This window comes from Bufo gargarizans, chromosome 5 (genome assembly GCF_014858855.1).
Source record: "Bufo gargarizans isolate SCDJY-AF-19 chromosome 5, ASM1485885v1, whole genome shotgun sequence".
NCBI lineage: Eukaryota > Metazoa > Chordata > Amphibia > Anura > Bufonidae > Bufo > Bufo gargarizans.
Window position 1 is genome coordinate 450,198,116 of NC_058084.1, and position 25,545 is coordinate 450,223,660.

General features: G+C 44.7%; 1 protein-coding gene across 2 annotated transcripts in view; it reads left to right on the plus strand.

Annotated features, from left to right (window-relative positions):
* ST8SIA6 (ST8 alpha-N-acetyl-neuraminide alpha-2,8-sialyltransferase 6) overlaps window positions 1-25,545 on the plus strand; it is a 126,067-nt gene that overhangs the window by 68,903 nt on the left and 31,619 nt on the right. The window contains exons 3-5 of one of the 2 annotated variants that reach the window (XM_044294882.1): window positions 3,957-4,040; window positions 21,110-21,196; window positions 22,549-22,693. In XM_044294882.1, the coding sequence (XP_044150817.1) occupies window positions 3,957-4,040; window positions 21,110-21,196; window positions 22,549-22,693 (316 nt within the window). The remainder of the gene's footprint in view (window positions 1-3,956; window positions 4,041-21,109; window positions 21,197-22,548; window positions 22,694-25,545) is intronic. The other variant, XM_044294883.1, reaches the window with a different exon arrangement.

Consider the following 25,545-nt stretch of genomic DNA (forward strand, 5'->3'; position numbering starts at 1 on the left):
AGCTCTGGATAGTAAAGGGGTACACTTATTTTTACAACTCTGTTTTATTTTTAAATTTTTTTTATTTAAGGGTTCCTTAAAAATAATCTGATCACAGGTTGTCCACATGTTGAGATCCCCATTGATCTGCTGTAATGTGCAGGGGGAACCAATGATTAAAGCTTTTACGGAAATGACGCATTACATGTGGCTTCTACCATAGACTGCACTGACATACCAGTGCAGTGTATAGGAGAATCATTGTGTTCCTGTTAAGCCCTGCCCTGCCAAGTTCCACTTTCTCAAGTCCCTCATAGGTGGTCCCTGCAGTGCTCTCAGCTCTCTGCAGTAAGCGCTCCACAACCACTCCCCCCGATCTTGAGTGATGGCTATAGTGTCCAATGAGGAGTCACTTCGTGCACAGTATAAAGGGGTTTTGGAGCACTTATTGCAGACAGCTGAGACCAGCTAAGTGTCAGGGACCACCTACGAGGCTGAAGTGCCAGATTAAAACTTCTCTTTCACAGTGCATGCTGATAAGAAAACCATACACAGAGGTGAGGGTTAAACAGCTCAGCTCTCCAGGTCTCCGGCCTAGAGCTGACAGCAGTTTTGCAGGGACAGGGTTGCTGACAGACTCCTATTAATCCTTTCCTGATATGTTGGATCTTTAAAGATGGCTGCAGCTCAGAAGAGGAGCAAGCGCCATAATGGGCAGGTGCCTGATGTTTTACACAGCATGGTAGTATGCGAGAATAGACAATGGGGACTGTTCCCAGTGACCGACACCCCCATCCCCTCCCCATTATGAGATTGTCGGAGCCATTTGCGTCCTGTAGCAGCTGGGAGCCTTGTTAACGCTCCCAGGTCTGCCATAGTAAAGATCCTCAGGCAAGGCTTATAAGGAACATGGTGATTTTCCCATAGACTGCAGTGGTAAGCCATTGCAGTCTATGGTAGAAGCAATCATGTTGAAGTGCCTTAGGGGGGACTAAAAATAAAGTTAAAAAAAAAAAGTAAACAAAAGTTGTTAAAAATATATAAAAAAGAATTAAAAATCCAGATCACACCCTCCTTAAAAGTAGAGATAATTTGTATTGCTGCATCAAGAAATGCCCAAACTAGTAAAATATAAAAGTATTTATGCAGGACGGTGCATTCTGTAATGGAAAACAAATCAAAATACCAGAATCGCTGTTTTTCAGTTGCTTCTCCTCCTCCAAAAAATATTATATAATAAAAAGCTATCAAAATGTCATACACATCCCAGTATGGGATAAATAAAATACATATAGCCCTGCAAGAAAAGATCTGTAGACGGAAACATGAAATGTTACATGACGATGCAAAGAAAAACATAAATATAATAAAATATAACAAAAACTATACAAATATGGTATCTATGTAATTGTACTGACCAACAGAATGTAGGTAATGTGTCACTTTTACCACACCGTCAACGCCGTAAGAACAAAACCTGCAAACAGTGCAATTTTCTTTTTCAAATAAATCCTTTAAATTTTTGCCCAGCTTCTCAGTACATTTTATGAAATATTAGATATTGCCATTAAAAGGCACAACATGTCTGGCAAAAAAAAAATTAGCCCTGAATAGAAAATTTTAAAATTCAGTGCATTTGGAAGGCAGGATGGAAAAAACAAAAATGGAACCTTTTTTTTTTTGTTGCCCTTTTTCCAATGACAATAAAGTAGCACTGACGCTGGGGTTCACCTTTCTATATTAGCTGATTGTGGGGCTTGGAGCAGCCCCGTCCCTCTATCAGAGCCCCTCTTACAAAAGTACAAGCTGTGGATAATTGGTGAAAGAGGGAGAAAGCCAGGCCCTGCCGCCTTTTCTTTCTTCCAGTGACATAAGGAATGTGCTTGCCATTAACCGCTAGGATGTGGCGCACATTAACACGGATACCTGCGAGTCTTGCTGGGGTGCAGGACACTTGTAAACTGCTTTTATGAGACTCACAATAGGAACGGAAAAGAGCAGCTTTTGTTTTACAAGACGAGAGAGAGCTGCAAGGAATAAAGCTGTTAGCGCGCTCGCAGAAGACGCAGGCATTCGGCGCCTGGCTTCTTAACCATTTCAGTACCAGTCTATGCCGATCCATGCCAAGATCCAACAGAATGACATGTATTGTATGCAGATATTTTTCTGGAGTATGACCCGTCAGATACCATGTTCCCAGTCAGTTAAATCAAGCCTTCTGCATTGACTATTAGGGCTCATGCACACGACCGTATGTATTTTGCGGTCCGCAAAACACGGATCCCCCAAAAAAATGGAGGACATCCGCGTTGCATCCGTTATTTTTGCAGATCCATTGTAACAATGGCTGAAGAGGACATGTTCTATTTTTATTTTTGCGGAACGGACATACGGAAATGGAATGCACTCTGAGTCATTTCAGGTTTTTTTCAAGCCCTATTGAAATGAATGGTTCCGTACACGGACCGGTAAAAAAAAACGGAACGGAAGAAAAGTACATTTGTGTGCATGAGCCCTTACAGCATGGTTTCTACATTGTAGCAACGTACTGTATGAGTATTATCTCCCTGGCACTAGGAGATGTTTGAGTCATATGTAAAATACCTTCAGAGCAGCACAAACACCTTCAATACCTTTCAAATAAACGCTCTCCTCCCAAATCCCCCTACACATGCATGCTCGGTACGGCCAGGCATGCATTTTTGAAGGCAAGAAAAGGCTTTGAAAAAAAAACTCCTGCCAGAACTAAAGGATTGGTTGTAACAATTGAACTTGCCTTTCTTTCCTCAATAGAGAAAGGGGAGAGTCGGAAGGCCTCCTTGCACCCTATAGTCGGCCGGCCGCTCCAAAATCGGCAGGTTTGGTCAGCATTGATCTAATGTCTGCGGGGGCCTTTAAATAATGGGGCGTCTGACCTAAATAAGATTACTCAATAAGGGGTTTATACATTTCCATTCTTACATCACAGGGGCACATACGTGATAATATTAGATGTAATACCAGGCGTAGCCCATAGATAACAATGGTGTTGTCTCTATTCTCTTACAACACATAGAGTTTGAAGCATTAAATTTTCCATGATTCATTTAAAAATCAGACATCATATACCGGTAGTACATGCCAATTTCTTTCTAACAAAGCTAGAACCAGCCCTGTACCTCACATGGATCCAGAGATCTCCCCATTCATTGCTCTGCTAGATTTTTGGTCAAGCTGGCAGATGATGGGGTGTGTCCTTTCTGCTGCAGCTTTCAGCCTATCACAACTCAGTGGGCCTATCCTTTCTCAGGTGGCATGTCGTTTCCGCTGCAGTTCTCTCCTTGTCACCGCTCAGAGTGCGTGTTCTTCCTCAGGGGCATGTTCTTTCTGCAGCGCCTCTCTCTCCCTATCACAGCTCATGGGGCATGTCCTTTCTCAGGGGCTGGTCGTTTCTTCTGCAGCTCTCTATCCCTGCAACAGTCACAGCTTCTATGATACGGCTGGTGGCAATTGAAAGATGGAACTGAGCATCTGGGTGGTGGACAGAGAAATAAGGAACAGTACAAACAGCAGGTGGCGCTATACAGATACATTTTATTGAATGGCTCACTGGTTGTGCTAGATGTATAATTACATGCAACTACAAAAGTATTCAGATCCAGGAGCTTGTTTGAAAAATGTAGAATATCTTTAATGCGTCCCTTTAATATCTGTCTGGGTTTCAAGGCCGTCCCGTTGAAATAACGTGGCTTTTTTGGTGGCCCAATGTGCGTGTTGTGGGGGTTGTATTGGCCTGGGCAACCACTTCTAAAATATTATGTGTAAATAATGACGCCCCTATTACCTTAGCTAGAACGGGGGTAAACTCTGAAATCCGTGGTTGGCCTGTTCATTTTAATGGGAGGCAACTTAATTTCAAGGACCCGCAGCCATTAAAGTCCTGGGTATCTCACAATGTCATGAAATAGTTCAGTTACTTATTTTTGTTCATTTTGTAGAATCTCAGCACCGAACAATTTCACGACCGACGTATTCTGCAGAGATATTCCGGATCGCCTCCTGACGGTGTCCCTTAGGAAAAGGTAGGATAAGATGTTTCAGCAATGAGAACGTTGGTCCTTATCAAAACCCCGTATGTCAAGAATTCAGCTAAAAAAAAAGACTGCATTGGGTGCACTGGGAAACACGTCCTCAAGGCAACTGTTTTGGCCCCTGCCCCAGTAGAGAAGACATGTCCTGGCATGGACTTCATATGCCCGGTGACCTTCATAAGTACACTTGGATAGACAGGCATGAAGAAGAAACCAGTGATCTGACTGGTTGCAGGGGTCAATTCCCCGTTTTAGCCATTTATTAGTTGCTAGGTATGAGGACCATATTATTTATCACCACTTTATACTATTCCATCTCTTTGATATTTTCTTATCCTTTATGTCCAAAGATACATGTAGAATTCTACTGGTTTCCAGAGAGAAGTGCCTCGTGGGAGCTTAGATGACAGCTCCTGGTCACATGTCTGACAGCAGAGTAGAGATGACACGTTGTCTGTTTCCAAGGGCGACCAGCTGAATTCTGAAAATGATCGTGTACAGGTGGAACAAGATGAGGATTGCTACATCTGTAGAATTGATGACCAACTAGGGTCATATTTGGCCCTAATGCAGTGCTCCAGACAAAAAAAAAAAACAATAGGAGCCATTGGCTCCTAAATTGAAAAATATAAAAATTTGTCGCCAAATTTAAATACTGGTACATATAATTATGATATAAAAAATTGCCTCATTCAAACGTCAGTGTTTTGGTCAGTGATTGTGAGCCAAAACCAGGATTGGAGCCTCCACAGGCATAAGGTAAAGGGAAAGATCTGCACCTGCTCTGTGTTTACAGCCGCACCTGGTTTGGCTTAAAAATCACTGATGGAAATCACTGACTGAACACTGACTGTGTGAATAAGGGCTCATTCATACAAACGTGTGCTGCCCATTGCCGTATTGCGGCCCGCATTCGCAGATCCGCAATACGCGGGCACCGTTCTGTGTGCATTCCACATCATGGATGCGGACCCGTTGACTTCAATGGGTCCTCAAATCCGGAGATGCGGAACGGAAGCCCGGAACGGAACACTACGGAAGCACTACGGAGTGCTTTCTGGGGTTCCGTTCCGTGCCTCCGCACTGCAAAATGATAGAACTTGCTCTATCTTTTTGCGGAACGGACGGATCGCGGACTCTTTCAAGTAAATGGGTCTGCGATCCCCATTCGGCTGCCCCACGGACGGTGCCCGTGCTGTGGACCGCAAATTCGTGTGAACGAACCCCAAGGCATTACTGTGTGCAGTGTCCCGCATCTCTCTCCTCCTTCTCATTCCATTTGGTCTTCTTACAGCTGAACTTAAAAACGTGAACTTTCATCACTGATGAAAACTATTTAGATAGTTCAAAATTTAGGGTTTATTGGCCCCAATAAACAGTCAAAATGACTGACTGTCAAAATGTCAGCGTCACTTGGCCATCCTGTGTAATGAGGCATCCTCTCTCTTTTAGATCCAAACCAGCATCTTGCTCAGGGCCCAGGATTAAATGGCTCAAGTGAAGGCCTTCTGAGCTCATTTGGATTAGATTCTCCAGTGTAGAAATATAAATGGATTGCATACTTTTGATGTATTTCTGTTTTGGGCAGATAAACCTTCGTTCACACTGGATTGAGTTCTACTTTTCAATAGTACCATCCTGGGGTATATATAATTTATTGATCAACTTTTATTAAAGCAGTTCTCTGGGCTTTTAATATTGATGACCTATCATGCTCACTACTGCTATGTCTATGGCAAAGCAGCAGCGCTCATGAAGAGATACGGGAGGTGGCACTTGCACACTGCGCACGCCGTCTCCTCAGACCCCTGCCGATCTGATATTGATGACCTATGCTGAAGATCATCAATATTCAAAGCCCAGGGAACCCCTTTAACTTTTTCTTTGGGGAATAAAAAAAATAAATGTTACTTTCCACGCCTACCATCACCTATCTGAACTTCCAGCACTGCCGGGGTCGCATAGCATTGTATTGATTTATGATGCTACGTAACCCTTACAGTTCTGGAATGTATTAGATGACACTGACATTATGCTGTCAGTGTTATCTAATACATTCCAGAACTGCAAGGGTTACATAGAATCATAGATCAATACAATGCTATGCGACCCCGGCAGTGCTGGGAGGTCAGGACGGGTGTTCTCCCTGACATGCGCTGTGAGTTCAATACGTGGGACTCGCTCGTGTGAAAGGGACCTAAAAGGGACTAAATACTGAAGGGAAGGTAAGCCATTGTTTATTCCTCCTGCACTGTGTCCATCCAGTACCTCCTTCCTCTCTTGTCTTTGTCCTTGGTTCAGCCCTTCTGTGTTCCCTGTGGTGCTTTAGTGCTTTATGGTCCCTGATCCAGAGCAGCCTGCTGCATGGTGTCAAATTCGACAACTTAACATTAATAAATATTATAAATAAAGACATACTACTGATATGGATTAAAAAGACCGCAGTCTTTATTAAAATGGGGGTAACCATAAATATGAGCAACAATCCATACATCATTAACATCCTAAAATTCCTCATATGTTAAATAAAGTCCATTACTGAACTGATCCTTGGTCCACCCTGACTAACCCCCAATTCAACAAGACCGCGACTAGGAATCGGGAGGGCGGGGGACGATCTTCCTGCTTGGATCTTCAGACGTTGACAGCACTCCTCATGCTGAGTATCACCTGTAAATACCTCAAATTCCCGCAGCAAATGGCCCTTGTCCAATCCACATCAAAGGTTAAAAATAGCACAATGCCCAGCAACCGGTCAGCAACCATCTTAGCCAATCAAAACGCTGTTCTTGTCACCGGCTAACTTGAACATCTGAGGAGAATAGAGAAACACAAAAAACAAGGGGGAGGGGGAGAAGAAACCATACAAGAACATACTGTCAGTGGCGTGCCAAGGGTGTTTGGCACCCGGGGCGGGTCCTTTCTCTGGCACCCCCCCACCAATACTATAAAAAAAATTTACCCCCTTACAGTAGTATTGCCCTCATTGTACAACCTTCATAGTAGTTTTGTCCAGATATGTGCCCTCTCATGGTAGTTATGCCCACATTGTGCCCCTTCAAGGTAGTTATGCCTTCATTGTGCCCCCTTCACAGTTGTAATGCCCTCTTTGTGCCTCCCTCACAATAGTTATGCTCTTTCTGTGCCCATTTCAAAGTACTAATGCTCTATCTGTGCCCCTTCACAGTTGTAATGCCCTCTCTGTGCCCCTTCAGAGTAGTTATTCCTTCACTGTGCCCCCATAACAGTAATAATGCCCTCTGTACCCCTTCATAGTAATAATGCCCACGCAGTGCCCCATAACAGTTATGCCCACCCACTTTACAAGAGTAATGCTCTCTGTGCCTCCTTCACAGTAGTAATGCAATCTGTGATCCCTTCATAGTAGTAATGCCCATTGTGCACCTTTATAGTAGTATTGCTCTCTGTGCCCCCTTTGTAGTAGTATTGCCCTCTCTGCCCGCTTTGTAGTAGTAATGCCCTCTGTGCCCCCATTGTAGTAATAATGCCTTCTGTGCCCCCTTTGTAGTATTAATAATGCCCTCTGTGCCCCCTTTGTAGTAATTTGGCCCTCTGTGCCCCATCCATGGTATAAATACCCTCTGTGCCCCCCACCATGGTAGAAATGCCTTCTGTTAAATAAAAAACCACAGTACCTACTCACCTTGCCCCGTTCCTGAAGCTCACAGTTCTCTCTCCCCTACAGACACAGATCGCTCTGCAGCACTGTGTGGGCGTATCTTATGCAGATTTCCGTGCTGCAGGCTCCACCCACACAGGCCGGTAGTGCAATCTGTGTCTGCAGGCTGAATGGTGGAGCGGGGAGAAGTCTTCCTGCTTCACCATTCAGTGCGGGAGAGACAGTGCAGGGAGCTGAGTGTCAGGACCACAGCTCCTTGTGCTCCTGCAATGAACGCTTCCATCTATATTGATGGAAGCGCTCATTGTGTCTAGGCTCTGGCACCCCCTGAGAGTCGGCACCCAGGGCGGAGCGCTTCCCGCTCCCCCCCTGGGCACGCCACTGCATACTGTGTCTCAATGACACCATGAGGGGCAAATGCCAAGGGTTGCCCTGCCTCTGTCATGATCTTCGGTGAGGACCTGCGATCCGGCCTCCACGTTGTCTGCACTGAATGGGTCTTCAGAGCAGCGTGGTCTCCACAAGAAGGAGGCAAGGAAGTGTGCCGTGAAGAGAGGATGCCGGGGAAGGGGACCAGCACAGGGGCCTCCTGATAATGTACCAGCTATGGTATGCAGCCAGTTAGACTACCCAATTTACTATGTGGATGCCAAAGTGTTTAGGAAGGCAGAGTATTGTACTTGTGTACTCACAAGCTTGCCGTCCTCCTTGCTTCCCGTTCCTCGCCGTCTTCACTCACTGCGCCTGCGCCGAATACTGAACGGGACAGCGCAGGCGCGAGATTTCCAAAGGACACAGGGCCGGCAAACGGAGACCAAGGGTGCCTAGCCCTGTCAATCAAGTGTAGCAGGGCGTGGCCAGAGGTGGGAGAACGGAGCCTCTAGGAGCAGGATCAACGCCACCCTGCTCCTAGAGGCTCATTTGTATATTATAGAAGTTATTTTTTCTCAATAACGGCGGGCACACTGTGTGTTTTAGGCCCCATTCACGCAACCGTATGGCTGTGGTACTTGTATTGCAGACTCCAAACGGTGGGTCCGCAATACACGGGCACCGGTGTGTGCACTCCTTCCTAAGGATGCAGATCCATTGACTTGAATGTGTCTGCGATCTGCCAGATAGAGCCAAAGATTGGTAATCTCCTATCTTTTGCAGAGCATAACCACAAATCAAAAACCCATGGAAGCACTACAAAACGGGATTTTGGGTCCGTGCCTCCGCACTGCAAAAGTGAAGACATGTCCTTTGTATCTTTTGTCAGATTTTGCGGATTGCAGACTTGTTCAAGTCAGTGGATCCGCATCCGCACCCGGAGTGCACACGGCCGGTGCCCCTGCATTAAGTACCACTATTTGCGGTCTGCAGCATGTGCACGCAGCCCATACGTTCGTGGGTATGAGCCCTAAGGATGAGTTCATATCACCATTATTTTCTGTTCTTCTGATCCTAAAAAAAAAGGGATCCTGTATTTTAAACACCCGTTGCGCACATTTTGCGCTTTAGCTATTTCTGTCTGAGATCCGTTTTTTTTAGATGGTAAAAAAAAGTACTACATGTAGGATATTTTTTCCATCGGAAATAACAGATCTCTGACAGAAATGGCTCAAATTGATGCCAAATGTGCATAACTGATGCACAAGATCAGATTTTTTACAGAATCCCGTTTTTTTTTCTGTTCTTCTGATGGATCAGGTCCCTTTGGTCCTCATTCTGCTTGTGCTAAGTGAGTGAGGTGAGTATTTTCTTTTATTTTAACCCTTCAAAGGCCATGTTTCCCTAGTGTGTTAATTTTTTATGGCCATTAGACAGGTGCACACTAAACTACTGTTGATTTCAATGGGGTCCATCTGGCTGTGAAAACGGCCAATAATAGGTCTTGTCCTATTTTTTAATGATAGCTATTAAATGGCCATGTGTCACACCACCATTTTTCACGTTCATGTGAATGTTGCCTAAATGGATTTCCTGGGATCACTATGGTTTCAAATGGAGAAGCTCATTTAGTTGGTTCCTTCATGTATATCTTCCCCATACTTTTTCTTTTTCAATGTGGACTCCCCTGACCCGTTTTCTCCATGTAAACCAATCCCTCTGGTTTGTTTCCATCCTGTATGTAGCACTTCCTGTTGCTGTATCCAACCAAACCCATGATGCACTTCTCCTTCCTCTGCCACACCCCCAGCACCGCCCCTAACAACGCCCAGCTAGTTTCTAGCGCCTCCCACACAGCTAGTTACATAGACACTGCCCTATTACTTTCCCCTCTATAGACATAACATCACAGGAAATAGGAAAGACCTACATGGACATGGTCTTGTGACCACAGCCCAGGACGGGAGATAGGAGCCATAAAAGTAATAGAAACACATTACAAGATTTACAGCGACCTTCATAAATGGTTATTTTAAAGGATAGAGAAAAACTTAGTCCAGCTCACCTCCCGGTCTTGTGTACTCCCGATTCCGAAACCCTAGGGGTGTGTCCCCGTTGCAGGCTGCAGGTAATTTGAAAGGATTGGTCTCAGATTCAGATTGGATCCATGTTTAAAACGGCTTCTTTATTTGGACATCATATAAACATGACAAACCGCCACTTGATACAACAGAATTCACGTTGACGCGTTTCGGGTACTGGGACCCTTAGTCGTAACGTATTTTAAAGGATGCTGAAGCCAACTGGAAAACCCCTTTAAGGGCTGTTTCACACAAGCGAGTCCATTGTGGGAATCACGCTCCGTGTGTGAGTGTGATCCTTTATGTCACTATGATTCTGTGGAAAAAATGCCATGCAGAGACACATAGCATTATAAATCATGATAATGGTGTGCGCTCCTGCAAGTCCAGAGCGGAGGATCACACTCACACACGGAGTGTGATTCCCGCAATAGACTCGCTTGTGTGAAACAGCCCTAAGGCTGCGGGTGCAATGCTGGAACATGCACGATTTTTCCGCGGGAGTGCAAAACATTGTAATGCGTTTTGCACGCGCGTGAGAAAAATTGGCATGTTTGGTACCCAGACCCGAACCCGGACTTCTTCACAGAAGTTCGGGTTTGAATTAGGTGTTGTGTAGATTTTATTATTTTCCCTTATAACATGGTTATAAGGGAAAATAATAGCATTATTAATACAGAATGCATAGTACAATAGGGCTGGAGGGGTTAAAAAAAATTAAAATAAATTTAACTCACCTTAATCCACTTGTTCGCGCAGCCGGCATCTCTTCTGTCTTCATCTTTGCTGTGCAGTAGGAATAGGACCTTTGATGATGTCACTGCACTCATCACATGAGCCATCACTGTGGTAAAAGATCATGTGATGGACCATGTGATGAGCGCAGTGACGTCACCACAGGTCCTTTTCCTGTGCACAGCAAAGATGAAGACAGAAGAGATGCCGGCTGCGCGAACAAGTGGATTAAGGTGAGTTAAAAAAAAAAAAAAAAAATTTTAACCCCTCCAGCCCTATTGTACTATGCATTCTGTATTCAGAATGCTATTATTTTCCCTTATAACCATGTTATAAGGGAAAATAATAATGATCGGGTGCCCATCCCGATCGTCTCCTAGCAACCGTGCGTGAAAATCGCACCGCGTCCGCACTTGCTTGTGTATGCTTTAGATTTTCACGCAGCCCTATTCACTTCTATGGGGCCTGCGTTGCGTGAAAAACGCACAATATTAGAGCATGCTGCGATTTTCACGCAATGCACAAGTGATGCGTGAAAATCACCGCTCATGTGCACAGCCCCATAGAAATGAATGGGTCCGGATTCAGTGCAGGTGCAATGCGTTCATCTCACGCATCGCACCCGCGCGGAAATCTCGCCCCTGTGAGAAAGGGGCCTGAGGGTTTTTCATTTTAAAATAAGTGAACTATTTGCAAAGTTTCCAGTGGCTTCCCCCTTGAAGTGGATGATTTCTCAGTTTACTATGATATCTGTGTTATTTTTTGTCATAGACAATAGAAATGTAAGTGAATGATTTCGCTGTCAGTCGCCGGAGGATGGCTTGCTGTACATGCTCGTTAGTTCTAATGTAATTACCAGCAAAGCAGATGTGTGACCGGCAGATTCACTGTAATCACTTTATTACATAACCCCTGGCAAAACTGCCGCTCCAGCAGGCCCCTATTTCCTCCATAAAAGGTTTAATTGACCCTTAGACGTATTTACATCCCTGACAGTTTCCTTTATCCGGCCCGCTCCTTCCCCCCCCCCCCCCCCCCCTTCCATTTTTCAGGTAGAGCTGTAAATCTCACCGAGCAGATGATTACTCCCCGATCTATAAGGAATCTGATTAGGTTATGATGAATGCACATGCCTTTTCTATAAATAGGGAAGCCATACCGCCTGCAAACCTCCTCACACGCTAAGCCATGCAGACAGTTTTCAATTCACTTAAAAGGGTTGTCTGAGATTAGGAAAAAAAAATAATATATTTTTTTTCCCCACCAGAAACAGCGCCACCCCTGTCCATGGGTCATGCATGGTATGGCATTCCATTCAAATCAATGGGGCTAAGCTGCAATACCAATCACAGCCCATGGACAAGAGTGGTTGTGTTTTTTAAGAAAGCACAGGAAATTCACTGATAATCAGGTAATGGGAATTCAACAGATTGGGAATACAGAAAGACCAGTCGGCCGGATCGGGGTAGCAAAGCCGGTGTACTGATCCCGCTCTAACAACGTGATGAATCGAAGGATTGATCCGGCACCAGGATAAAAGCACTCTAGGATATGCCACCTATGAGACATTTGGGGACATATATCCTAGCAATATGCCCCCAATGTCTGAGGTGAGACAACCACTTTAAGTGACAAGAGCTGATGTGTAATACCAGCCACAGCCCATATGCAGGAGTGGCACTGTTGTTGTTTTTTTTTTGGGGGGGGGGGGAAGCTTAAACAGTTTTCAGTCATTGTACTTGCAGTTTAGCTTTCTACAGTTAATACAGTTATATCTTCAAGGGGTTGTAAAAGATGCAAGGGAGTCACCAGTACAGGGAGCCTGCTACCAGGAGATTCACCAGTACAGGGAGTCAGCCACCAGGAGATTCACCAGTACAGGGAGTCAGCCACCAGGAGATTCACCAGTACAGGGAGCCTGCCACCAGGAGATTCACCAGTACAGGGAGTCAGCCACCAGGAGATTCACCAGTACAGGGAGCCTGCCACCAAAGAACTCCCTATCAAACCAGGAGCACAGTTTGCTCACCTCTTCCCGATCCAAGGCTCCATTTCTGAGATATGAGCATTTTTCATAATATGCGAATCAGCTCCAGGTATTGGCACATACGCAGTACAGCCCTGACACTTGCCAGGGCAGAAATTGGTTGTAGTGCGCATGCGCCAATACCCAACATAACGACTTTATCCACTGCTGAAGGCAACATCATAAAACTGCAATATAAGGCTGCTGCGATTTTTTGGGGTTTTGCTTTTTTTTTTAAATAATAAAAAAATCTAAACATGCCAGCCTTGAGCTGTGGTTTTCTTTTTAGTGCTTTTAGCAGTTTTTTTTTTTGTTGCTGCTTTTATGTGATATAGCGGGAGACATTTATCAAATGTTTTATGGTGCTATTGCACCATAAAAAAGTTGCAAATTATGACACGCTCCATATTTTCTCCATAATTTGACGACTTTTGTAGCTTCTTGCCACTTTTCAAATTGAAAAGAAAAGAGTCTGGTAGCCTGTAGCTGGCAGGGCCAAAAAAAAAATTGTGGCTGTCTATAGGACGAAAGGTCCAGAAAATGCAAGACCAAGTCCACGATTCCAAAAGAATGCCATTGGCCCTAAAAAGCAACTGTACTGTACATTACAGCATTCCATCATACACAGCCGGGTTTGCAGTGTGGCACACAAAGGGTGTCCCTGCTGGTCCCTGGCTCTGACCGCTGGAGGATGCGGTGTGCCCACCCCACTGGTGTAATCCATCAAGTCCTACTCAATAGCTGGAGGCAGAAGTGCTCTAGTCAGCATGGCTGGTCAGGACGAGATGATGAGCTTGTCTCACACTGTGACCCGAAGCATCTCCCGGGGGTTAATGCATTGGTGGCACTGCTGAACTAATTAATCATTAAGGGTTCAAGAGATGTAAGAAAATAGAAGAAAGGTCTGCTCCCATCATCCCCCCCAAATTAAAAAACAGCTCTACTCTTGTCCCGGGCAGAGTTGCCAACCAGAATTTTCATTTTTTCTGGACAGCTTATCCCAAAATCACGGACAGCCAACATTTTTTACGGACGAATTGGAAATCTATAATGAATGGTAGAGGTTACAGATAAGGGTACTTTCACACTTGCGGGAAAGGATACCGGCAAGCAGTTCCATCCCCGGAACTGCCCGCCGAATCCGGCAATCCGGACGCAAACTGATGGCATTTGTCAGACGGATCCGTCTGAGAAATGCATTGAAATGCCGGATCCGTCTCTCCGGTGTCATCCAAAAAAATGGATCCTGTATTATTATTTTTTGCATTTATAAAGGTCTGCGTATCCGTTTTGCCAGAACACTTAATGCCGGATCCCGCACTAAAACACTTCAATGTAAATTAATGCCGGATCCCGCACTAAAACACTTCAATGTAAATTAATGCCGGATCCCGCACTAAAACACTTCAATGTAAATTAATGCCGGATCCGGCATTCCAGCAAGTGATCAGTATTTTTGACCGGAGAGAAAACTGCAGCATGCTGCGGTATTTTCTCTGGCCCAAAAACGTAAGACGGACTGAACTGATGCATCCTGAACGGAATGCTCTCCATTCAGAATGCATGAGGGTAAGGCCTCATGCATACGACCGTTGTTGTGTTCCGTTCCGCAAAATGGGGTTCCGTTGTTCCGTGATCTGTTTTCGTTTTTGTTTCCGTGTGCCTTCCTTTATTTTTGGAGGACCACCAGACATAAAGGAAAGTAAAAAAAAGTCTAAGACAGGTTTGCCATGCAAATGATAGGAAAAAAAACGGACACGGACGCGGATGACAATCTTGTGTGCCTCCGCGTTTTTTAGCTGTCCCATTGACTTGACTGGGTCCGCAAACCGTTTTCCATGTAAATAATAGGATAGGTTATATTTTTTTGACGGACTGGAACCACGGATCACGGACGCAGATGGCAAACGGTGCATTAGCCGAGTTTTCAACGGACCCATTGAAAGTCAATGGGTCCGCAGAAAATCACAAAAAACGGCACAACGGACACGGAATAAAACAACGGTCGTGTGCATGAGGCCTAAAACTGATCAGTTTTTTTCCGGTATTGAGCTCCTGTGACTGAACTTTCACACTAGTGTGAAAGTGCCCTAATACGTGTCTATAGCTCAATATTCTCATAAGTACCACCAGCCTTAAAAAAAAAAAAATCACAGACACATCTTTTCTTCTTTTTTACTGACACGGGGAAAAATGTTGCCTATTTTTACGGACTGTCCAGAAATTTCGGGACGGTTGGCAACCCTGGTTCCGGGCTGTGTCAGGTATTGCCACGTACGGCCCATTCATGTCAGTGGAGGTGAACTTCAATATTAGAAGTGGCCCACAGACAAAAGTGGTCTCTTTTTTTTTGGGGAAAAAAAAAAAGACGAGTGAGCCGCACCTATCAGACAATGGTGCCATATCCTAGCGATATGCCCCCCATTGTCTGAGATGGGAATACTCCTTTAATGGCCAGAGCGAAAACTTGCAGGATTTTATGGTTTTTATTTAAAGGGAACCTGTCACCAGTTTTAGGGTGTTCTAACTAAGGGCAACATAAACAAGTGACTGATTCGTTTAGCAAAATGCTGGGTCACTTTCTTTAATTGACCCGGTCAATCTGCCAACATCTTGTATTGAAAAGCTCCAGCTGATAATGATGAGTCATGAATATTCATGAGCTCCTGACTCTCCCCGCCCACCTGCTGCTGAATGACAGTTTGTTTCCATATGAATCAGCAGCAGGTGGGCAGGGGAGTGGCTATAGCTCTGAATTAAATATACGCTGGACTCAATGACATCACTCCGGACTCCAATCAGCTCATTAGCATGCGGCATCTTTGGGTGTATATAATGAGGTAACCATCTGTCACACCAGTAAGTGAATACATCTAAGGCACTTTTTAGTAGTTAATGATTGTATATAATTAGTTAGATTATAATCAAATATCCACATGACAGGTTCCCTTTAAATATAGATATTGACGTGGAAAATAAAAAATGACATCACCAAAAATTCTATAAAAATATATTACATTTTCTGATGACACATTCCCTTTAAGTGGGTGCATCTTCCATTATATAGGGAATCTCCATAACATTTGGAGCGCTGTCTGGCGGCATACACTGGTGCAGTCATACGTTATACTGCGGTTAGGGCAGTTGATTACACTGCAGTATTGCATGGCGTCTAATCTTATAATAACCCTTTTACTGGTCTAGTGCTGTGATGTATTATTGATCAGACAACTTGCCCTACAGATCACAGGTTCATTAGTGACGTATATGTCATGGTATACGTGTGAAGTCATTTATAAATGGATTATATAGATATTTTATGTCATGTGCATAATGGATATGCAGGCCAAACACATTAGATTAATGTTGCTAGCCTGCTAATTTTCGCTGAACCAGCTGATCATCCCGTGTAGATGCGAGTGTCCTGACCCTTTAATTTTCAGGGGAGATAAGCTGCCTCCAGGGGTGTCTGTTAACGGCCCATTCCCCTCTCTGAATTCAGAACACATGCATGCTCAGCCGAACCTGAGGGTACATGTTTATGGAGGGGGGGGAGGTTGACAAGAAAAATTAGCTAACAGCCAAACAAGCCTTTATCTGACTGCCATCTGAAGTGTATGGCCACCTTAAGGCCCCTTTCACACGGGCGTTGCGGGAAAATGTGCGGGTGCGTTACGTGAACACCCGCGATTTTACTGCGCGAGTGCAAAACATTGTAATGCGTTTTGCACTCGAGTGAAAAAAATCGCGCATGTTTGGTACCCAAACCCGAACTTCTTCACAGAAGTTCGGCCTTGGGATCGGTGTTCTGTAGATTGTATGGTTATAAGGGAAAATAATAGCATTCTGAATACAGAATGCATAGTACAATAGCACTGGAGGGGTTAAAAAATAAAAATAAAATTATTTAACTCACCTTAGTCCACTTGTTAGCGTAGCCCGGCATCTCCTTCTGTCTCCTTTGCTGAACAGGACCTGGGGTGAGCATTAATTACAGGTAAAGGACCTTTGGTGACGTCACTCCGGTCATCACATGTTCCATCACATGATCTTTTACCATGGTGATGGATTATGTGATGGAACATGTGATGACCGGAGTGACATCATCACAGGTCCTGTTCAGCAAAGGAGACAGAAGGAGATGCCGGGCTTCGCGAACAAGTGGACTAAGATGAGTTAAAAATGTTTTTTTGTTTTTTTTTAACCCCTCCAGCGCTATTTGACTATGCATTCTGTATTCAGAATGCTATTATTTTCCCTTATAACCATGTTATAAGGGAAAATAATAATGATCGGGTCTCTATCCCGATCGTCTCCTAGCAACCATGCGTGAAAATCGCACCGCATCCGCACTTGCTTGCGGATGCTTGTGATTTTCACGCAACCCCATTCATTTCTATGGGGCCTGCGTTACGTGAAAATCGCACAATATAGAGCATGCTGCGATTTTCACGCAACGCATAAGTGATGCGTGAAAATCACCGCTCATGTGCACAGCCCCATAGAAATGAATGGGTCAGTATTCAGTGCGGGTGCAATGCGTTCAACTCGCGCATCGCATCCGCGCGGAATACTCGCCCATGTGAAAGGGGCCTAAATCTTGAAGCTCCCATGTCTATGGGTTGGTTTCTGAGAAGTGGTGGAGGAGACGGTGTGTCAAAGGTGGAGACTATTAGGCTGGGTTCACACGGGCGTGTCCGGATTAGGTCCGGATGCGTCCCGGTGTATTGCGGCAAACCCGCGCGATTAGGTACGCAATTGCAGTCAGTTTTGACTGCGATTGCGTTCCGATGTTCAGTTTTTATCACGCGGGTGCAATGTGTTTTGCACTCGCGTGATAAAAACCGACTGTGGTACCCAGACCCGAACTTCTTCACAGAAGTTCAGGTTTGGGTTAGTTGTAGTGTAGATTGTATTATTTTCCCTTATAACATGGTTATAAGGGAAAATAATAGCATTCTGAATACAGAATGCTTAGTACAAGGTCAATTGAGGGTTAAAAAAAAATAAAAGAAATTAACTCACCTTGTCCTCTTCATCGCGCAGTTCCCGGTCTGGTAGATGAGCTGTCGGCTAAAGGACCTTTGGTGACGTCAGATCACATGCTCCAATCACATGGTACATAACCCTCAATTGACCTTGTACTAAGCATTCTGTATTCAGAATGCTATTATTTTCCCTTATAACCATGTTATAAGGGAAAATAATACAGTGAATAGACTGTCACCTAGCAACCATGAGTGAAAATCGCACCGCATCCGCACTTGCTTGCGGATGCTTGCGATTTTCACTCAGCCCCATTCATTTCTATGGGGCCTGTCCTGCGTTACAAACGCAGAATATAGAGCATGCTGCGATTTTAAAGCATTGCAGAAGTGATGCGTGAAAAAAATCGCTCATGTGCACAGCCCCATAGAAATGAATGGGTCAGGATTCAGTGCGGGTGCAATACGTTCACCTACCGCATTGCACCCGCGCGGAAATCTCGCCCGTGTGAACTCAGCCTTAGGCCCCTTTCACACGTGCGTTGCGGATTGGGTCCGGATGCGTTCAGAGTGCGTTCAGTGAAACTCGCACTATTTTGCAAGAAAGTTCAGTCAGTGTTGTCTGCGATTGCGTTTAGTTGTTCAGTTTTTTCCGCGCGGGTGCAATGCGTTTTGATGCGTTTTGACGCGTGATAAAAAACTGAAGGTTTACAAACAACATCTCTTAGCAAACATCAGCGAAAAACGCATCGCACCCGCACTTGCTTGCGGATGAAATACGTTTTTCACGCAGCCCCATTCACTTCTATGGGGCCAGGGCTGCGTAAAAAAAAAACTGAATATAGAACATGCTGCAATTTTCACGCAACGCAGAACTGATGCGTGAAAAACAACGCTCATGTACACAGACCCATTGAAATGAATGGGTCAGGATTCAGTGCGGGTGCAATGCGTTCACGTCACGCATTGCACCCGCGCGGAAAACTCGCTTGTGTGAAAGGGACCTTAAGGCCTCTTTCACACGGGCGTTGCGGGAAAATGTGCGGGTGCGTTACAGGAACACCCACGATTTTTCTGCGCGAGTGCAAAACATTGTAATGCGTTTTGCACTGGCGTGAAAAAAATCGCGCATGTTTGGTACCCAAACCCGAACTTCTTCACAGAAGTTTGGCCTTGGGATCGGTGTTCTGTAGATTGTATTATTTTCCCTTATAACATGGTTATAAGGGAAAATAATAGCATTCTGAATACAGAATGCATAGTAAAACAGCGCTGGAGGGGTTAAATTTTTTTTAAAAAAATTTAACTTACCTTAGGCCACTTGATCGCGGCCCGGCATCTCCTTCTGTCTCCTTTGTTGAATAGGACCTGTGGTGAGCATTAATTACAGGAACAGGACCTTTGATGACGTCACTCCGGTCATCACATGGTACGTCACATGATCTTTTACCATGGTGATTCACCATGGTAAAAGATCATGTGACGTACCATGTGATGACCGGACTGACATCATCAAAGGTCCTGTTCCTGTAATTAATGCTCACCACAGGTCCTATTCAACAAAGGAGACAGAAGGAGATGCCGAGCTACGATCAAGTGGACTAAGGGAAGTTAAAAAATTTTAAACTTTTTTTAACCCCTCCAGCGCTGTTTTACTATGCATTCTGTATACTATGCATTCTGTATATAACCATGTTATAAGGGAAAATAATAATGATCGGGTCTCCATCCCGATCGTCTCCTAGCAACCGTGCATGAAAATCGCACCGCATCCGCACTTGCTTGCGGATGCTTGCGATTTTCACGCAACCCCATTCATTTCTATAGGGCCTGCGTTACGTGAAAAACGCAGAATATAGAGCATGCTGCGATTTTCACGCAACGCATAAGTGATGCGTGAAAATCACCGCTTATGTGAACAGCCCCATAGAAATGAATGGGTCCGGATTCAGTGCGGGTGCAATGCGTTCAACTCACGCATCGCATCCGTGCGGAATACTCGCCCGTGTGAAAGGGGTCTAAGGGTTACAACTCTTTATTTCTGACCCAGAGCTCCAAATAGGCTTTTGCATGCTGTGATAGAGTTGAAAGATAAAATTCTGTCTACAGCCACTAGGTGGATTATTCTGCTCCCATTGAAGGCTTATATATAATATACACCTGTATACGTTATCTGTATGCAGTGAGCTCCCCCTAGTGGAAGCTAGTTAACATAAATTTCTTGGAAAGGGAATCAGCAGGGGCAGTTCTCTCCTCACCATTGTCCCAATAACAGTGTTGTGGCCAGCCCAGTGCCGGACTGGGGTTCTAGTAAAATTTGTGCAAATATTACCTGACCCCTGTTTGCAAATCCATAAAATTGCACTAGCCTGCTGCCTCAGACTGTTCTGTCCTGGACACCCTGTCAGCATCCTACTGACAGGCTCTTGCCTTGGACTAGGACTCTATAAGCTGTGTGAGCAAGGAACACATGCTCACACAGCAGCAACAAGACACTGCATGATTGGTGATGGGCCCCCCTGCAGCAACACTGGGCCCCTGGCAAAAGAGGATACTGGCTGGCCTACCTCTGTGGACAGAGGTCATCTCAGCCACCCGATGCATCTATAATAATAAACTGGGTAGTTTGTTAGATAGTCTACCCAGTTCTTATATGGAGCCATAGACTGGTTGAGATGCTGTATGTTGCCTGTCAGTATATAGTGCAGTCAGTCTACTGAGTGGTGCTGGGTGTGGATGACTGGGGCCCCACACTTACTCAGGGGCCCACCATGGTGGTTATCTGTTACCCTGTGGGCCAGTTGAGCCTGGGAAGTCCTCTGTGGTGGGTAGGTCACTGCTCTTCATAAAATTAATCCTTCCCATCTCAGACATTAATGGCATATCTCTACGATATGCCATCAATGTCAGATAGGTGAGGGTACCACCTCTGGGACCCGCTCCTGTCTCCAGAATGGGCTTCCAAAGTGAACAGAGAGCAACCCCACATAGCAGTGAAGAAAAAGCACTTTTGGGGAAAGGAGAGGGTCTTACACCTATCTGACATTGGTGATTGACCCTAGTCATACGCCGTCAATGTCTGAGATGAGAATACCCCTTTAAGAATAAGGCTACTCAATTAGAAACTGAAGCATTGTTCAGATAAAAAAAAATCTAATCAATTTCAAGAGAGGATATTCTGGTTCTGGAAAATTGCAGTCTGATCTCCTCTGTTTCTGCAGGTACTCAGAAGATTGCTACATCCAGGCTGTAAATGAAGTGCAGAACTGTACGTGGCAAAAGAATCCTCAGGAATATAGTAGATTCAGGTACAGTGCCAGAAAGACATTCTTCAAAACCAGTTTTCCAAATGCGCTCAAAATGACTTATTAAATGCCAGTATCTTAACGGGTATTTCCACCAAAAAATTCATAAATTTGGACCCCAGACCTCACGCCTTTCACTTGCACAGCGGTTCACAACCTCCTCCACTGCCCATAATGCCTAGTGTGTATGGGTTTCTAGAAGGCTTCAGTTATGTGAAGAGGTAACATGAGTCGTTTCTTAGTAGGTCTGGATTCCTGCACATACGTCCTTCAACAGTAACAGAGATCAGCAGTACTTGCAGAAGGACCTGAATATGGTCATATGACCATACACATGCAGGTCCTTCTGCAGGTTCTGCTGATTATTGTACAGAATGGTTTTGTTGTGTTTGTTTTGCAGTAGTTCACTGCTAAAACTACAGTAAAGCTGCAGTGTCTTTGGGCACTTTGAAAGGCATTGGGCCCCCTTGAAGCCTTGGGCCCTTGGGATGAGTTAGCGTTTTTTCTGTGACTTTAGGCCTTAAAGGGATGGTTCATCTTCTGGGGATCCTTCACAGACCCCCCCCCCCCTCATAGCTGAGAGAAGCATACTTACTTGCCCCCTGCCACTTGGTTCCGGCTCCTTCAATCCCCTGCCGATGCTGCAGTGCTCTCGGGTCCTCGTTGACAACATCTGGTTTGACGCAGTTTTAGCCAGGGACTGGCTGCAGCAGTGACCTGCACTCTTGCTTCACTTGATCAATTGACATGATGCAAGAGAGGCAGGTCCCAGCTGAGGCCTGTCATTGGCTGCAGTGGTGTCAAACAGGATGTTGACAGCAGGGGACCGGAGCACTGCAGCGAGGGATCAAAGGAGCTGGAACCCAGTGGTAGGGAGAAGGTAAGTATGCTTCCTTCTAGAGGTCCATCGATGGGAAGGGGTGGGGGGGAGGGGGCTGCCCAAAGACCACCAGAAGATGAACAACCCCTTTAAGTCTGAAGTCTTTGGGCACCCACTTTGAGTGGCCTTATATCCCCTTAAGGCCATGAGCATGGATGAGTATGACACATACTGTAGCACATCCCTCCTGCATGCTAGAGTGTGTAGAGAGAGGGGAGGGGGAGGAGATACATTAGGAGCTGCCTGCAGGGGAAGAAGAGCTACTGTTGGGGAGGAGTGAGGCTGGCCATAATGACGATCCTGAGGAGGAGAAGTGCAGTGTAAAGTAATTTGTGTAGGCACCGTTCATTTAAAGAAAAAAAAAAGCAACAGTAAATTATATTTCCTTTGATATTAAAATGATTACTCACACCAGCTTATAACTATTAGAGAACCTTCCGTGATGTCTGGATTGATCATTTGACTTTCTTTGCAGATTTTACCTGTCTTCCTGCTGCAACGCAGTGAACAACTTCATAGTATCCCAGAACAATACCTCACTTGGAAGTAACATCACTTACGAAGTGGAAAGTAAGAAGAACATTTTAATTGCAGAAGACATTTATAAGATGCTACCAAAGGTAAGAAGCCTACCAGGCGATAAGTCCATGTGCGAGGAAATGAACTATACCATATTACTGGTAAATGAAATGTCCACTGCTGAGAAGCTGCAGAGTCTTAGGCCTCTTTCACACGGGCGTCAGGTTTTTTGCCCGGATAAGAGGCGGGTGCGTTGCGGGAAAATGCGCAATTTTTCTGCGCGAGTGCAAAACATTGTCATGCGTTTTGCACTCGCGTGAGAAAAATCGCGCATGTTTGGTACCCGAACTTCTTCACAGAAGTTCGGGCTTGGGATTGATGTTCTGAAGATTGTATTATTTTCCCTTATAACATGGTTATAAGAGAAAATAATCGCATTCTGACTACAGAATGCATAGTATAATAGTGCTGGAAGGGTTAAAAAAATAAAAAAGTTAACTCACCTTATCCTCTTGTTCGCGTAGTTCGTTCCCGGTCTGTTCTTTGCTAGCTGTGGGCTTGGGCTAAAGGACCTGTGGTGATGTCAGATCACATGCTCCATCACCATGGTGATGGACCATGTGATTGGAGCATGTGATCTGACGTCACCAGGTCATAATCCACGCACCGCAACGCACAAAGAGGAGCATGCTGCGATTTTCACGCAACGCATAAGTGATGCGTGAAAATCACCGCTCATGTGAACAGCCCCATAGAATCGAATGGGTCAGTATTCAGTGCGGGTGCAATGCGTTCAACTCACGCATCACACCCGCGCGGAATACTCGCTCGTGTGAAAGGGGCCTTAGAGAAGTCCCAGGGGTGACGTCTATGACTGATACATTGATATATTGCTGTGATCATGTGACAGGTCTGTATATTGGCGTGACTACACGCTGCTGAATACTCACATAGGTCAGTAGTCTAAACACACGATACCATAGTTGCCAACATATCCCGGGACATTTAAACCTCGCCCCTGCGACTGGCTGCACTTGCCCCAAGGACCACCCTGAAATGCCCGAGATACTTCTGTAAACCACTTTAGGGTAAATATAGTAACATAGTATATAAGGTCGAAAAAAGATATTTGTCCATCCAGTTTGGCCTGTTATCCTGCAAGTTGATCCAGAGGAAGGCAAAAAAAAAAACTGTGAGGTAGAAGCCAATTTTCCCCACTTAAGGGGGAAAAAATTCCTTCCAGACTCCAATCAGGCAATCAGAATAACTCCCTGGATCAACGACCCCTCTCTAGTAGCTATAACCTGTAATATTATTACGCTCCAGAAATACATCCAGGCCCCTCTTGAATTATTTTATTGTACTCACCATCACCCCCTCCTCAGGCAGAGAGTTGCATAGTCTCACTGCTCTTACCGTAAAGAACCCTCTTCTATGTTTGTGTACAAACCTTCTTTCCTCCAGACTCAGAGGATGTCCCCTCGTCGCAGTCACAGTCCTGGGAAAAAATAGATGATGGGAGAGATCTCTGTACTGACCCCTGATATATTTATACATATTAATTAGATCTCCTCTCAGTCGTCTTTTTTCTAAAGTGAATAACCCTAATGTTGATATTCTTTCAGGGTACTGTAGTTGCCCGATTCCAGTTATTAATTTAGTTGCCCTCCTCTGAATCCTCTCAAGCTCTGCTATGTCTGCCTTGTCTGCCTTGTTCACAGAAGCCCAGAACTGTACACAGTACTCCATTTGTGGTCTGACCAGTGATTTGTAAAGTGGTAGAACTATGTTCTCATCATGGGCATCTATGCCCATTTTGATGCAATCCATTATCTTATTGGCCTTGGCAGCAGCTGCCTGACACTGGTTTTTACTGCTTATTTGCTGTTTATTAAAATTCCTAGGTCCTTTTCCATGTCAGTGTTACCCAGTGTTTTACCATTTAGTATGTACGGGTTATTTGCATTATTCCTTTCCATTTGCATAACTTTACATTTGTCAGTGTTAAACCTCATCTGCCACTTATCTGCCCAAGCCTCTAATCTATCCAGATCCATCTGTAGCTGTATATTGTATTCTTCAGTGTTAATTACTTTACACAGTTTAGTGTCATCTGCAAAAATTTTATTTTACTGTGCAAGCCTTCTACAAGATTATTAGTAAATATATTGAAGAGAATATGGCCCAATACTGACCCCTGAGGTACTACGATAGTGACAGTGACCCAATCTGAGTGTTTACCATTAATAACTACCCTCTGTTTTCTATCATTGAGCCAGTTACTTACCCACATACAGACATTTTCTCCCAGTCCGAGCATTCTCATTTTATATACTAACCTTTTATGTGGTACAGTGTCAAATGCTTTAGAGAAGTCCAGATATACGATATCCATTGATTCGCCGCTGTCAAGTCTAGAACTTACCTCCTTATAGAAACTTATTAAATTAGTTTGACATGACCGATCCCTCATGAAGCCATGCTGATATGATGTTGTTTGCTTGTTTTCATTGCGATCCTCCAAGATAGCATCTCTTTAGAAAACCTTCAAACAGTTTACCCACAACAGATGTTAAACTTACCGGCCTATAGTTTCCGTGGTCTGTTTTTACACCCTTTTTGAATATTGGCACCACGTTTTCTATGCGCCATTCCTGTGGAACACTCCCTGTCAGTATAGAGTCTGTAAATATCCAAAATAAGGGTGTGCCTATGACATTACTTAATTCTCTTAGGATACGGGGGTGTATGCCATCTGGCCCTGGCGATTTGTCTATTTTAATCTTTTTAAGTCGCTGTTGTACTTCTTCCTGGGTCAGACAGGGCACTTTTAATGGGAAATTTACTTTTACATTCTGCATTTCATCTGACAGTTTATTTTCCTCAGTGAATACATTGGAGAAAAAAATATTTACCGTATTTTTCGCTTTATAAGATGCACCTGATGATAAGA